General features: G+C 45.2%; 1 protein-coding gene across 1 annotated transcript in view; it reads right to left on the bottom strand.

Moving 5' to 3' along the window:
* Positions 1-14,736, bottom strand: part of frem1b (Fras1 related extracellular matrix 1b) — a 66,499-nt gene that overhangs the window by 33,927 nt on the left and 17,836 nt on the right. The window contains exons 17-21 of the mRNA XM_071344722.1: positions 13,692-13,886; positions 7,930-8,115; positions 6,556-6,752; positions 5,978-6,203; positions 1,687-1,831 (exon numbers count right to left, since the gene is read on the bottom strand). Coding sequence (XP_071200823.1) covers positions 1,687-1,831; positions 5,978-6,203; positions 6,556-6,752; positions 7,930-8,115; positions 13,692-13,886 — 949 coding nt within the window. The remainder of the gene's footprint in view (positions 1-1,686; positions 1,832-5,977; positions 6,204-6,555; positions 6,753-7,929; positions 8,116-13,691; positions 13,887-14,736) is intronic.

The following is a 14,736-nucleotide window of genomic DNA, read 5'->3' as shown; positions in this document are numbered from 1 at the left end:
TCTTTTACATTGTAGAATAATAGTGAAGACATCTACAGTAGACACATGCGGAGATAATCTGTTCACCTACTCTGCGTCTCACAAAGACACAGCGGTTGGAACCACAATATCTCAAATCAGACCAAAGGACAGATTTCCAATGGTCTAATGTCCATTGCTTGTGTTTCTTGGCCCAATCAGGTCTCTTCTTTTTATTGGTGTCCTTTAGTAATGTTGAAATGTTTCTGTTACTTGAACTCTGTGAAGCAGAGTTTATTTGGGCTGCAATTTCTGAGGCTGGTAACTCTAATGAACTTATCCTCTGCAGCAGAGGTAACTCTGGGACTTCCTTTCCTGTGGCGGTCCTCATGAGAGCCAGGTTCATCATAGCGCTGATGGTTTTTGCGATTGCACTTGAAGAAACTTTCAAAGTTCTTGAAATGTTCCGCATTGACTGACCTCCATGTCTTAAAGTAATGATGGACTGTCATTTCTCTTTGCTTATTTAAGCTGTTCTTGCCATAACATAGACTTCGTCTTTTACCAAATAGGGCTATCTTCCGTATACCACCCCTAACTTGTCACAACACAACTGATTGGCTCAAACGCATTAAGAAGGAAAGAAATTCCACAAATTAACTTTTAACAACGCACACCTGTTAATTAAAATGCATTCCAGTTGACTAACTCATGAAGCTGGTTGAGAGAATGCAAAGAGTGTGCAAAGCTGTCATCAAGGCAAAGGGTGGCTACTTTGAAGAATCTCAAATATAAGATACATTTTGATTTAACACTCTTTTGGTTACTACATGATTCCACGTGTGTTATTTCATAGTGTTGATGTCTTCACTATTATTCTGCAATAGTACAAATAAAGAAAAACCCTTGAATGAGTAGGTGTGTCCAACCTTTTGACTGGTACTGTACATGTAAGCAAAGTACCAGTTCCAACTCATATACAGCGACCTACAAGCAGTACCGACAAGCATCAGTCAACTGAGGAGCCCGAGCCCAGAGAGAAAAGGACAAACACTGTGGGCCACAGAGACAGACACATGCAGCTAGAGCCACAGAGCCCTTAACACCCTAGCCTCCCTAAACCTAGCACGCTCAGATGAGTCCTCATGCTGAACACTTGTCAACAACACCAGATCCCCTCCCTCCCCCTGCTGCCTGGCATGGAACAATGGGCCAGGCGAGCAGGAGAGACCTGTCAGAGCCATCCACCAGGGCACCGCAAACAAGGAAGTGGGCGTCTGCCAAAAAGCCACATTACTTCTGCCTATGCGGCCTTTATGGACTGCGACCCGTGCCAACGCACTGATTCAAAAAAAGTCCTGATCTAAGGAGAAATAGAGGAAAAACAGGAGGAGGAGGACAGAGGAGGACAGAGGAGGACCTATTCAAGGATGTAACCTGATTCCCAGTCACTCATTCGAGTGGGGGACACAGGGAGATTAAACATACTCCTGCACCCGCCACATGTGCTGTACAGGTTGTGTGTGTTGACCCCTGAGTACATACCCCCCACCCTCACCACCCCCCTTCTGTCACAATCCTCCACCTCCCCCATCCCCAACTTCCCTTCTCTCCCTCCCACTATTCATTCCACCCCTTCCTCCACCTCCCTTCCCTTTCTCACCCAACCCTCCCTTATCCCCTTCTTGGCTCTGAGTGTTCCTCCCAGGGCGTTCTTCTTATCCTTACTTTAGCAGCCGGGGCTTTTCATCGTTGACTGGTAGGACACGGAGGTGAGCGGTCCCCTGGATTGTGTGGCGGCCATCTGTCAGCTGCACAGTGAACGAGTCCTTCAGGGTTTCCGTGTCATCATGCATGTACATGATCCTCATTCCTGCAGATAGGGGCCAAGAGGGGAAGAGTCAGGGAGAGGATGGGAGAACGGTGGGAGAGGGTGAACGGGAGGACAGTTTGGTTGGGTTTTGGGCTGGGGTGTTCGGTCACATTGTAAATAGAGTAGCAACGTGTGTAAACGTGTGTTTTTAGGGTAGAGACATTGAAGTATTTCTACTAAAAACTTAAATGTGGTCGATATGAGAAACGGGCTTTTCCAAGAACTGTAATATGTTGTTGCGAAAAAGGAGTGCTCTCAGCGCATCACATATTCCACTCGTTTTTTCAACAAAATCTAATTGGGCTCATCACACAAACACACTGGCAATTTTCACTATTGCTACGGTCTTTGAAGAAGCCAAACCAAACAGATTGACCTAAAGCCTTGTTCACCTACAGAACCAATCAAAAGTTTGGACACACCTACTCATTCAAGGGTTCTTCTTTATCTTTATTATTTTCTACATTGTAGAATAATAATGAAGACATCAAAACTATGAAATGACACATATGGAATCATGTAGTAACCAAAAAAGTGTTAAACAAATTAAAATACATTTTATATTTGAGATTCTTCAAAGTAGCCACCCTTTGCCTTTGACAGCTTTGTACACTCTTGGTATTCTCTCAACCAGCTTCATGAGGTAGTCACCTGGAATGCATTTCAATTAACAGGTGTGCCTTGTTAATTTGTGGAATTTCTTTCCTTCTGAGCCAATCAGTTGAGTTGTGACAAGTTAGGGGTGTTATACAGAAGATAGCCCTATTTGGTGAAAGACCAAGTCCATATTATGGCAAGAACAGCTTGTAATAAGCAAAGAGAAATTACAGTCCATCATTACTTTAAGACATGAATGTCAGTCAATACGGAACATCTTAAGAACTTTGAAAGTTTCTTCAAGTGCTGTCCAAAAAACCATCAAGTGCTATGATGAAACTGGCTTTCATGTGGACCGCCACAGGAAAGGAAGACCCAGAGTTACCTCTGCTGCAGAGGAATGAATAGTGGGAGGGAGAGAATGGAAGTTGGGGATGGGTGAGGTGGACGATTGGGACAGAAGGGGGGTGGGTGAGGGTGGGGGGTATGGACTCAGGGGTCAACACACACAGCCTGTACAGCACATGTGGCGGGTGCAGGAGTATGTTTAATCTCCCTGTGTCCCCCACTCGAATGAGTGACTGGGAATCAGGTTACATCCTTGAATAGGTCCTCCTCTGTCCTCCTCTGTCCTCCTCCTCCTGTTTTTCCTCTATTTCTCCTTAGATCAGGACTTTTTTTGAATCAGTGCGTTGGCACGGGTCGCAGTCCATAAAGGCCTTATAGGCAGAAGTAATGTGGCTTTTTGGCAGACGCCCACTTCCTTGTTTGCGGTGCCCTGGTGGATGGCTCTGACAGGTCTCTCCTGCTCGCCTGGCCCATTGTCCATGCCAGGCAGCAGGGGGAGGGAGGGGATCTGGTGTTGTTGACAAGTGTTCAGCATGAGGACTCATCTGAGCGTGCTAGGTTTAGGGAGGCTAGGGTGTTAAGGGCTCTGTGGCCCTAGCTGCATGTGTCTGTCTCTGTGGCCCACAGTGTTTGTCCTTCTCTCTCTGAGCTGGGGCTCCTCAGTTGACTGATGCTTGTCGGTACTGTTTGTAGGGAGCTGTATATGAGTTGGAACTGGTACTTTGCTTACATGTACAGTACCAGTCAAAAGGTTGGACACACCTACTCATTCAAGGGTTTTTCTTTATTTGTACTATTGCAGAATAATAGTGAAGACATAAACACTATGAAATAACAGACATGGAATCATGTAGTAACCAAAAGAGTGTTAAATCAAAATGTATCTTATATTTGAGATTTTTCAAAGTAGCCACCCTTTGCCTTGATGACAGCTTTGCACACTCTTGGTATTCTCTCAACCAGCTTCATGAGTTAGTCACCTGGAATGCATTTCAATTAACAGGTGTGCCTTGATAAAAGTTAATTTGTGGAATTTCTTTCCTTCTTAATGCGTTTGAGCCAATCAGTTGTGTTGTGACATGGTAGGGGTGGTATACAGAAGATAGCTCTATTTGGTAAAATACCAAGTCCATATTATGGCAAGAACAGCTTAAATAAGCAAAGAGAAATAACAGTCCATCATTACTTTAAGACATGAAGGTCAGTCAGTACGGAACATCTTAAGAACTTTGAAAGTTTTTTAAAGTGCTGTCACAAAAACCATCAAGTGCTATGATGAAACTGGCTCTCATGTGGACTGCCACAGGAAACGAAGATGCAGAGTTACCTCTGTTGCAGAGCATAAGTTCATTAGAGTTACCAGCCTCAGAAATTGCAGCCCAAATAAATGCTTCAGAGTTCAAGTAACAGACACATCTCAACATTGACTGTCCAGAGGAGACTGCGTAAATCAGGCCTTCATGGTTGAATTGCTGCAAAGAAACCACTACTAAAGGACACCAATAATAATAAGAAGAGACATGCTTGGGCCAAGAAACACGAGCAATGGTCATTAGACCGGTGGAAATCTGTCCTTTGGTCTGATGAGTCCAAATTTGAGATTTTTGGTTCCAACAGTGGTGTGTCTTTGTTAGACACAGAGAAGGTGAACGGATGATCTCCGCATGTGTGGCTCCCACCGTGAAGCATGGAGGAGGTGGTGTGATGGTGTGGGTATGCTTTGCTGGTGACACTGTCTGTGATTTATTTAGAATTCAAGGCACACTTAACCAGCATGGCTACCACAGCATTCTGGAGCGATACGCCATCCCATCTGGTTGCGCTTAGTGGGACTATCATTTGTTTTTCAACAGGACAATGATCCGAAACACACCTCCAGGCTGTGTAAGGCCTATTTGACCAAGAAGGAGAGTGATGGTAGTGCTGCATCAGATTACCTGGCCTCCACAATCACTCGACCTCAACCCAATTGAGATGGTTTGGGATGAGTTGGACCGCAGAGTGAAGGAAAAGCAGCCAACAAGTGCTCAGCATATGTGGGAACTCTGTCAAGACCGTTGGAGAAGCATTCCAGGTGAAGCTGGTTGAAAAAAGGCCAAGAGTGTGCTAAGCTGTTATCAAGGTAAAGGGTGGCTACTTTGAATAATCTAAAATATAACATAGATTTTGATTTGCTCAACACTTTTTTGGTGTTTGTTTTGGTGTTTAAACATGTGTTATGTCAGAGTTTTGATGTCTTGATATTATTCTACCATGTAGAAAATCGTTTTTTTTTTAAGATGTCCAAGATTTTGACTGGTCCTGTATGTTTCCATGGGTCTGCTGCTTACAAGGAGTGTGTGTGTGTGTGTCTGTGCATGCTTGTGTACGTGTACGTGTGTGTACGCACTTGCATGTGTGTGTGCATGTATGTGTGTGTGCTCAGTGACTGAACAGAGTGCACAGTGGCTGTGAGGTAATTGTGCAGGCAGCAGCAGAGAGAGAGAGAGGGAGAGAGAGAGAGAGAGAGAGAGAGAGAGAGAGAGAGAGAGAGAGAGAGAGAGAGAGAGAGAGAGAGAGAGAGAGAGAGAGAGAGCGAGAGAGCGAGAGAGCGAGAGAGCGAGAGAGAGAGAGAGAGAGAGAGAGAGAGAGTTGGAAGGACAGTGTGCAGCGGAGGCAGCAGCAGCACCACGGGCGCTCTGCGACCTCTGTCTCGAGCATCTGTTCAGCAGGGGCCTGACCCCCGACAACGACGACAACACAACGCACAGCCCTTTGGAAGGAAAGCACAGCCCAGGCTGGGGGAACGGAGGGGGAGGAAGGGGCAGGCTGGCCTTGTAGTTGGATGTAATGCCTGTACCCCCCGAATAACAACCCAACAACCTCAAACTCAGAAAGGCATAGACTAACAAACGACACAAGTAAACATATGGCACTAAACCGAACGAAGACACAGTGATACATGAAGGCAACTGCTGCCCTACTATAGTTCAAAAACATGCACTTAACAAAGTGCACAACAATTCTTCCAGGTGCATGGAACAAAAGACAGGCCTACAGTAAGCCATACGCTCCTGTATAGTTTATGGAAATATTTCGACCATAAACTGTACAAGATTATTCAAATCAATTCTGTTTAAATCATTCTTAGTCCCCTAAGGGCAAATACTTTTTGGGCTACAGTGGTGCTTCAGACATATACATCAAAATCAAGTGTCTCACCTTGTTTGAGCTCCTCCATGGTGAAGGTGCGTACCATCAGGCTCTGCAGTAGTAGCTTGGGGCCCATGTTCTTATAGCGGCTCAACTCCGTTCCATAGATCCCGTTCAGCAGTGTCCCGTGGGCTGGGGGAACCAATACTGTGAAGGTCAAAATGTCCGCCGGGGCGTCCAAGTCCAACGCGTTCAAAATGGCCGGACTCAGCTCCTTTATCCCTCCCTCGATCACCTGGGGGGAAAAGAGGGATGAGGAAAAGGAGGATGAGACCGAAGGGAAAGAAAGAAAGGAAATTAAGCAGGTATGGCATGAGGAGAGGGAGGAGGCATCATAGGAAGAGAGGGAAGGCGCCGTTGCAGACCATGGACCTGTTTGAACACTTTGAACACTTCCTTCACTCCCTTCCTTGAGGTAATCACTGGTCTGACACGGTTGGAAATGCGAAAGCAAAGATTCCACTCCATAGCTTAGACCCATCAAGTCATGCCAGAGCAGTGGGATGACAGCAGGGTGCATTTTCCAAAGTATTTAAACATGGCCAAAGACTTAAAAGCGTTGGATGGATGGATGTGAGGCGACTTACAGTGAAGTTGCTAAGTGTCAGAGAGGGAGTCTCGTCGTTGGTGGGGTGGATGATGATGTAGAAGGGGATGGGGGGAGACTTGTGCCTCCCGTCGCTCACACTGATCACCAGCTGGTCCACGGTGGGCTCAGTCCCCTGGTGCTCCGCCTGGACGTAGTTGATGTATCCCGCTCTGAGGTGGAGCAGGCTGAATGAAACTGAACACACCACAACAACACAGCAGGGTATGAGTAGAAATGAATCTTTTCTCTTTGTACTCTTGTCGACTTAGAGTTAACTGCGTGCATGGTCCATACTGTCTGAGACTGAGTGCACAGAACACAACAGCAGTGTACGGGAGAAGAGTGGGCCTAGGCGGTACCTTATTCACGTCATTCAAATGTGGTAACAACACATTTTTCACAAAGCTTTACTGCCATATAAGCATGATATAACGTGTTAAAAAGGCCTATTGGTCCTTCGAGCCGTATATTGAATTACTTGTCCTTCGAGCCGGATTAATTTAAAAAAACATTTTTTTTAAACGGTCATAATAGTTTGTGTCGGTAGATATCAGCAAGATAACTAATGGCCAACTTTGAACTAACCATGGATAACTTTGAACTAACCATGGCTAACCTTTTGACTAAAAAGCTTAAAGGGATAGTTTATGCTAAATCTATATTTGGGTGGAATTCCCCTTACCTTGAGTTGTGTCTGAAGGCCTATATTGACGGAAACCACAAACAATCCATTGTTTACTTCTGCCACAGCCAGGAGTTAGAATAAAATTAGCATTTTCCAAATTCATTCATGTATTAGCGGTACCGACGTTAGCAAAGCTATATTGCAAGCCAAAACTTCTTCAAAAACACTTCAAACTGTTTGGTAGCGTCTGGTATGCTCGCAAAGACCCTGTCCATGTTTTCTTGCCCGCGAGAATGTAATTATTTTTGCAGTAATATTCCAATGCTCTGGTAGTTCCATCAAGCCTCTGGTGAGTTTGTTTACAGCTGGTTATCAATCCGAGTGCCCAATGGAATACAATGCAATACAATATACATTTATTGTCCATGTTACAGCAAACAGAAACAGTTGCGGCTTTGAGACTACTGTACACGTGGAAATAGTTCATGCTTAAATAATCCCTGCACCAACTAAGGAACTTAGTTTGAAGTGTTTTTGAGGAAGTTTCTGCTTGCAATGCAGCTTCGCTAACATCAGTACCGCTGTTAACATTCACGAATTTGGACGATGCTAATTATGCTAACTCCTAGAGGTGGCAGAAAAGAACAACGGATTATTGTTGATTCTGTCACTATGGGCCTTCAGACACAGGTCTGGGGACTTCCACCCAATTTGGCTATCACTCTTAAGGATCTGTGTGCCACTGACCCACTCTGAGGCCTGCGTTGCTCTTCTCGAAGCCTGGTGAGGGCAGGGTGTTCTCCAGGAAGCCCTGTAGGGGTGGGTTTTCCAGGAGGAAGAGGAGCTCTTCAGGGTACGTATCGGGGTCCTCGGCCCCCAGCACTCCCCCACATAGACAGGCTGAGGAGCCCTCGTCCACCACAAACATGTCACCTGACAGGGACATACAGAGCGAAATGACAGTGAAAGACACATGAAATGATGACATGAAATAATTGCCATGGAATTCTCTCTCGCAATTCTCTCACATTTTTAGTAATGGTTTCAGAAGCTTAGGAGACATGATAGAGAAAAACAGTAAATGTAAATGTATCCATCCATCCCTAAACATATGCCAATCTTCCCTCCCTCTCCTCTCTCACATTCTCTCTCTCTCTCTCTCTCTCTCTCTCTCTCTCTCTCTCTCTCTCTCTCTCTCTCTCTCTCTCTCTCTCTCTCTCTCTCTCTCTCTCTCTCTCTCTCTCTCTCTCGGCACTCGGCCAGCACGCTGCCACCTGGTTGCTGATAAAGCCATCATGCCCCTGCTCGCTGGCGTCTGCACCCATTTACAGCACTGATAAATAATGAATGAAGAATGGGCAATGGTGGGATGAAGGCTTGGATCAGGATCCACCCTGATCCAAGGGGGGATGAGGTGTGTGTGTGTGTAGTTAATGACCAAATGTCTGGGATACAGGTGATAAAAATAAAAAAAACATTGTCCACCAAACAAGGAAAGAGGCAAAGCCGGATTCCTTTTTGTTTCGCTCCGCTAATTCTCTGACGCGGTCTCTTTATTCAATGCAAATTAATTAGACCACTACATTTCCCCTGCAAACTACTCCGGATTTTGTGGGGCTGCTATGCGGCGGTGAAGATTAAGAATAAATATTCATTTTTTTCTTGGCTGGGATTAGCAAATTAGCTGATGATGGTGGAGATGGGGTATAGCAGGCCGGGATAGATAATCTTGGCAGCAAGAGGGGTAGCAGGGAGGCCTAACGTGTTTTCTTTTGTGAGCAAGGGATGCTCCTTTCTGTCTTTTGTTTGCTGAGGCCTTCATTGTCCGGTGGCTCTCGTGGGGAATTGGTGTCTGCTCGGCGCCCACCAGTTCGCTAACGTTAGCTCCCCTCCCCAACTCAGCAGAGGAATAATCCCGACCAGCTGTGTGTGTGCCCTCTGCACGCAATAACACACCACAACACCATGCAGTAATTCATAACAACACCCAGCAAGGGATTTCCATTAAATGCCCTAACAAACCCCTTTTTAACCTACAAACGCACGCACGCATGCGTGCACACACACACACAAAGAAACACACCACCAAACACATACACAACCTGCATGCACACACACACACACACACACACACACACACACACACACACACACACACACACACACACACACACACACACACACACACACACACACACACACACACACACACACACACACACACACACACACACACACACACACACACACACACACACACACCAGCCACCCTCAGTCTCTACTCCCCATCTCCTAACACCCTTCTTAGTCCTCTCATTCTCTCCCAATGGTCACTGTTCCCTATTGATAACCACAAAGTTGCCGGTCACACACAGGGGGCTTTATGGTCCAATCCCTCTTCTTGGCTCGGGCTCTAGCGAGAGACGTTCCCTTGCCGTCCCCAGGAATCCATGTGTGTTTTGTGTGTGTGTGTGTGTGTGGGGGGACACAATGCTCGCCCTGCTGCCTCTCCCAGTACAGAGTGTGTGTGCTCAGGCTGATTAAGAGATTCTCGCTAGCGCAATGCCTTCTACCACCTGCCACCGAGCTCCCCGCTTCAAAGCATAGGGCAGGCTGGGAAATTACTGAGCGTGTGTTTACCGGCATTGAGGGGATTGTGATTATCACAAAGTAGTTAAACCTTTACACAACAATAGAACTGATGTGATGGGGAATCTTGTCTTGTTCGATGCACCCAGCTCCCCATAGAGCGGCATTGACAAGACAAAGAAAGATGAGGTGTCTCTGGTATTCCCTTGTTTACACCTAGAGCAGAGGTGTCCAGGCTTCAACGTGGCCTGCGGGTGGTTGGAGTAAAAATACTACTAATAATTTTTTTTTAATACAAGATGTTCATTTTTTCTTTTTGGGGGAAAAGGAACTTAATATACTTTCAAATGACTGAAAAAAAAATAAAAATGTGGAGAACAATAATGGACCTACATTTATGCAGTTTCTTGTGGCCTCTAGCTTGCTAATAATCACCAAAATTAAAGCCAGCAGTCAGGGAGTATCAAAAATTCAGAAAATGATGGATAGACTATCTTTTGTATATTTTGACGGCGAGGAAATATAGCCAATTTTCAGTGCGGCCTTCCAGACCTCGTTAAAGACCCAATGCGGCCCCCTTAGGGCACAATTAGTTTGACCACCCTGATCTAGAGCCATATATAGAGTGTGTCTAAATATGTCTCTCTATGTTTCTATAAATGGCTCTCTTTAAAATGTCTTTATCTACAGCTTTATATGTCTTTTTCTATACAAGTATATACGGCTCATATGTTTCTCTCGATATAGAGTGTGTATCTATATAAACTCAGCAAAAAAAGAAACATCCCTTTTTCAGGACCCTGTCTTTCAAAGATAATTCGTAAAAATCCAAATAACTTCACAGATCTTCATTGAAAAGGGTTTTAACACTGTTTCCCATGCTTGTTCAATGAACCATAAACAATTAATGAACATGCACCTGTGGAACGGTCGTTAAGACACTAACAGCTTACAGACGGTAGGCAATTAAGGTCACAGTTATGAAAACTTAGGACACTAAAGAGGCCTTTCTACTGACTCTGAAAAACACCAAAAGAAAGATGCCCAGGGTCCCTGCTCATCTGCGTGAACGTGCTTTAGCATGCTGCAAGGAGGCATGAGGACTGCAGATGTGGCCAGGGCAATAAATTGCAATGTCCGTACTGTGAGACGCCTAAGACAGAGCTACAGGGAGACAGGACGGACAGCTGATCGTCCTCGCAGTGGCAGACCACGTGTAACAACACCTGCACAGGATCGGTACATCCGAACATCACACCTGCGGGACAGGTACAGGATGGCAACAACAACTGCCCGAGTTACACCAGGAACGCACAATCCCTCCATCAGTGATCAGACTGTCCGCAATAGGCTGAGAGAGGCTGGACTAAGGACTTGTTGGCCTGTTGTAAGGCAGGTCCTCACCAGACATCACTGGCAACAATATCGCCTATGACAGGACTGGCAAAAAGTCCTCTTCACTGACGAGTCGCGGTTTTGTCTCACCGGGGTGATGGTCGGATTCACATTTACCGTTGAAGGAATGAGCGTTACACCGAGGCCTGTACTCTGGGATCGATTTGGAGGTGGAGGGTCCATCATGGTCTGGGGCGGTGTGTCACAGCATCATCCGACTGAGCTTGTTGTCATTGCAGGCCATCTCAACGCTGTGCGTTACAGGGAAGACATCCTCCTCCCTCATGTGGTACCCTTCCTGCAGGCTCATCCTGACATGACCCTCCAGCATGACAATGCCACCAGCCATACTGCTCGTTCTGTGCATGATTTCCTGCAAGACAGGAATGTCAGTGTTCTGCCATGGCCAGCGAAGGGCCCAGGACACTATCCTGTCTCGGAGCACTATGGACAATTCATTTGACCTAATGGCTTGGTTTTTGACATGCACTGTCAACTGTGGGACTTTATATAAACAGGTGTGTGCCTTTCCAAATCATGCCCAATCAATTGAATTTACCACAGGTGTACTCCAATCAAGTTGTAGAAACGTCTCAAGGGTGATCAATGGAAACAAGATGCACCTGAACTCAATTTCAAGACTCATAGGAAAGGGTCTGAATACTTATATAAATAAGGTATTTCTGTTTTTTCTATTAACCTATTTTTGCTTTGTCATTATGGGGTAATGTGTATACAGTGAGGGAAAAAAGTATTTGATCCCCTGCTGATTTTGTACGTTTACCCACTGACAAAGAATTGATCAGTCTATACTTTTAATGGTAGGTTTATTTGAACAGTGAGAGACAGAATAACCACAAAAATATCCAGAAAAACGCATGTCAAAAATGTTATAAATTGATTTGCATTTTAATGAGGGAAATAAGTATTTGACCCCCTCTCAATCAGAAAGATTTCTGGCTCCCAGGTGTCTTTCATACAGGTAACGAGCTGAGATTAGGAGCACACTGTTAAAGGGAGTGCTCCTAATCTCAGTTTGTTACCTGTATAAAAGACACCTGTCCACAGAAGCAATCAATCAATCAGATTCTAAACTCTCCACCATGGCCAAGACCAAAGAGCTCTCCAAGGATGTCAGGGACAAGATTGTAGATCTACACAAGGCTGGAATGGGCTACAAGACCATTGCCAAGCAGCTTGGTGAGAAGGTGACAACAGTTGGTGCGATTATTCGCAAATGGAAGAAACACAAAATAACTGTCAAACTCCCTCGGCCTGGGACTCCATGCAAGATCTCACCTCGTGGAGTTGCAATGATCATGAGAACGGTGAGGAATCAGCCCAGAACTACACAGGAGGATCTTGTCAATGATCTCAAGGCAGCTGGGACCATAGTCACCAAGAAAACAATTGGTAACACACTACGCCGTGAAGGACTGAAATCCTGCAGCGTCCGCAAGGTCCCCCTGCTCAAGAAAGCACATATACATGTCCGTCTGAAGTTTGCCAATGAACATCTGAATGATTCAGAGGACAACTGGGTGAACGTGTTGTGGTCAGATGAGACCAAAATGGAGTTCTTTGGCATCAACTCAACTTGCCGTGTTTGGAGGAGGAGGAATGCTGCCTATGACCCCAAGAAACCATCCTCACCGTCAAACATGGAGGTGGAAACACTATGCTTTGGGGGTGTTTTTCTGCTAAGGGGACAGGACAACTTCACCGCATCAAAGGGACGATGGACAGGGCCATGTACCGTCAAATCTTGGGTGAAAACCTCCTTCCCTCAGCCAGGGTATTGAAAATGTGTCGTGGATGGGTATTCCAGCACGACAATGACCCAAAACACACGGCCAAGGCAACCAAGGAGTGGCTCAAGAAAAAGCACATTAAGGTCCTGGAGTGGCCTAGCCAGTCTCCAGACCTTAATCCCATAGAAAATCTGTGGAGGGAGCTGAAGGTTCGAGTTGCCAAATGTCAGCCTCGAAACGTTAATGACTTGAAGAAGATCTGCAAAGAGGAGTGGGACAAAATCCCTCCTGAGATGTGTGCAAACCTGGTGGCCAACTACAAGAAACATCTGACCTCTGTGATTGCCAACAAGGGTTTTGCCACCACGTACTAAGTCATGTTTTGCAGAGGGGGTCAAATACTTATTTCCCTCATTAAAATGCAAATCAATTTATAACATTTTTGACATGCGTTTTTCTGGATATTTTTGTTGATATTCTGTCTCTCACTGTTCAAATAAACCTACCATTAAAATTACAGACTGATCATTTCTTTGTCAGTGGGCAAACGTACAAAATCAGCAGGGGATCAAATACTTTTTTCCCTCACTGTAGATTGATGAGTAACATTTTTAATTCAATCAATTTTAGAATAAGGCTGTAAAGTAACAAAATCTGGAAAAGGGGAAGGGGTCTGAATACTTTCCGAATGCACTGTATGTCTCTATATATGTATCCATTTGAACCCATACCCCAGTATTGTCCCTTTCTGACATTGAAGTGAAAGTGTGTTACCCATGGTGATGACTGGGGCCTTGTTGTTGACAGGAAGCACCGTCACGTTGAGGTCGTAAACAGGAAGTGTCCCGTGGAGAGGTACGGGTGGTGGCAGGGCATCTCCATGGCAACAGCTGTCCATGCCCCCTGCTTCTCCGTCCGACACGATGAGAGTGACCGAGTCAGACACGGGACTGGCTCCAATCTCGCCCCCTATTAGTCAGAGGAAAACAGGAAGTTAACGTATGTAACAGTGTGTTAACTGGTTACTGGTTGATAGACCCATGAAGGGGATGATTAAGATCACTTTAGTTGTCAATTGTACACAAAGTCCAACCCAAATTTTACTTCTGCTTTATTTTAACCCAAAGACACACATACAGTTGAAGTCGGAAGTTTACATACACTTAGGTCGGAGTCATTAAAACTTGTTTTTCAACCACTCCACAAATTTCTTGTTAACAAACTATAGTTTTGGCAAGTTGGTTAGTACATCTACTTTGTGCATGACACAAGTAATTTTTCCAACAATTGTTTTACAGACAGATTATTTCTCTTATAATTCACTGCATCACAATTCCAGTGGGTCAGAAGTTTACATACACTAAGTTGACTGTGCCTTTAAGCAGCTTGGATAATTCCAGAAAATGATGTCATGGCTTTAGAAGCTTCTGATAGGCTAATTGACATCATTTGAGTCAATTGGAGGTGTACCTGTGGATGTATTTCAAGGCCTACCTTCAAACTCAGTGCCTCTTTGCTTGATATCATGGGAAAATCAAAAGAAATCAGCCAAGACCTCAGAACAAAATTGTAGACCTCCACAAGTCTGGTTCATCCTTGGAAGCAATTTCCAAACTCCTGAAGGTACCACGTTCATCTGTACAAACAATAGTACATAAGTATAAACACCATGGGACCACGCAGCCGTCATACCGCTCAGGAAGGAGACGCATTCTGTCCCCTAGAGATGAACATACTTTGGTGCGAAAAGTGCAAATCAATCCCAGAACAACAGCAAAGGACCTTGTGAAGATGCTGGAGGAAACAGGTACAAAAGTAT

The sequence above is a fragment of the Salvelinus alpinus genome, chromosome 16 (genome assembly GCF_045679555.1).
Source record: "Salvelinus alpinus chromosome 16, SLU_Salpinus.1, whole genome shotgun sequence".
In the NCBI taxonomy this organism is placed as follows: Eukaryota; Metazoa; Chordata; class Actinopteri; order Salmoniformes; family Salmonidae; genus Salvelinus; species Salvelinus alpinus.
The sequence above is the reverse complement of the archived record's forward strand: the minus strand, read 5'-3'. Positions and strand labels throughout refer to the sequence as shown.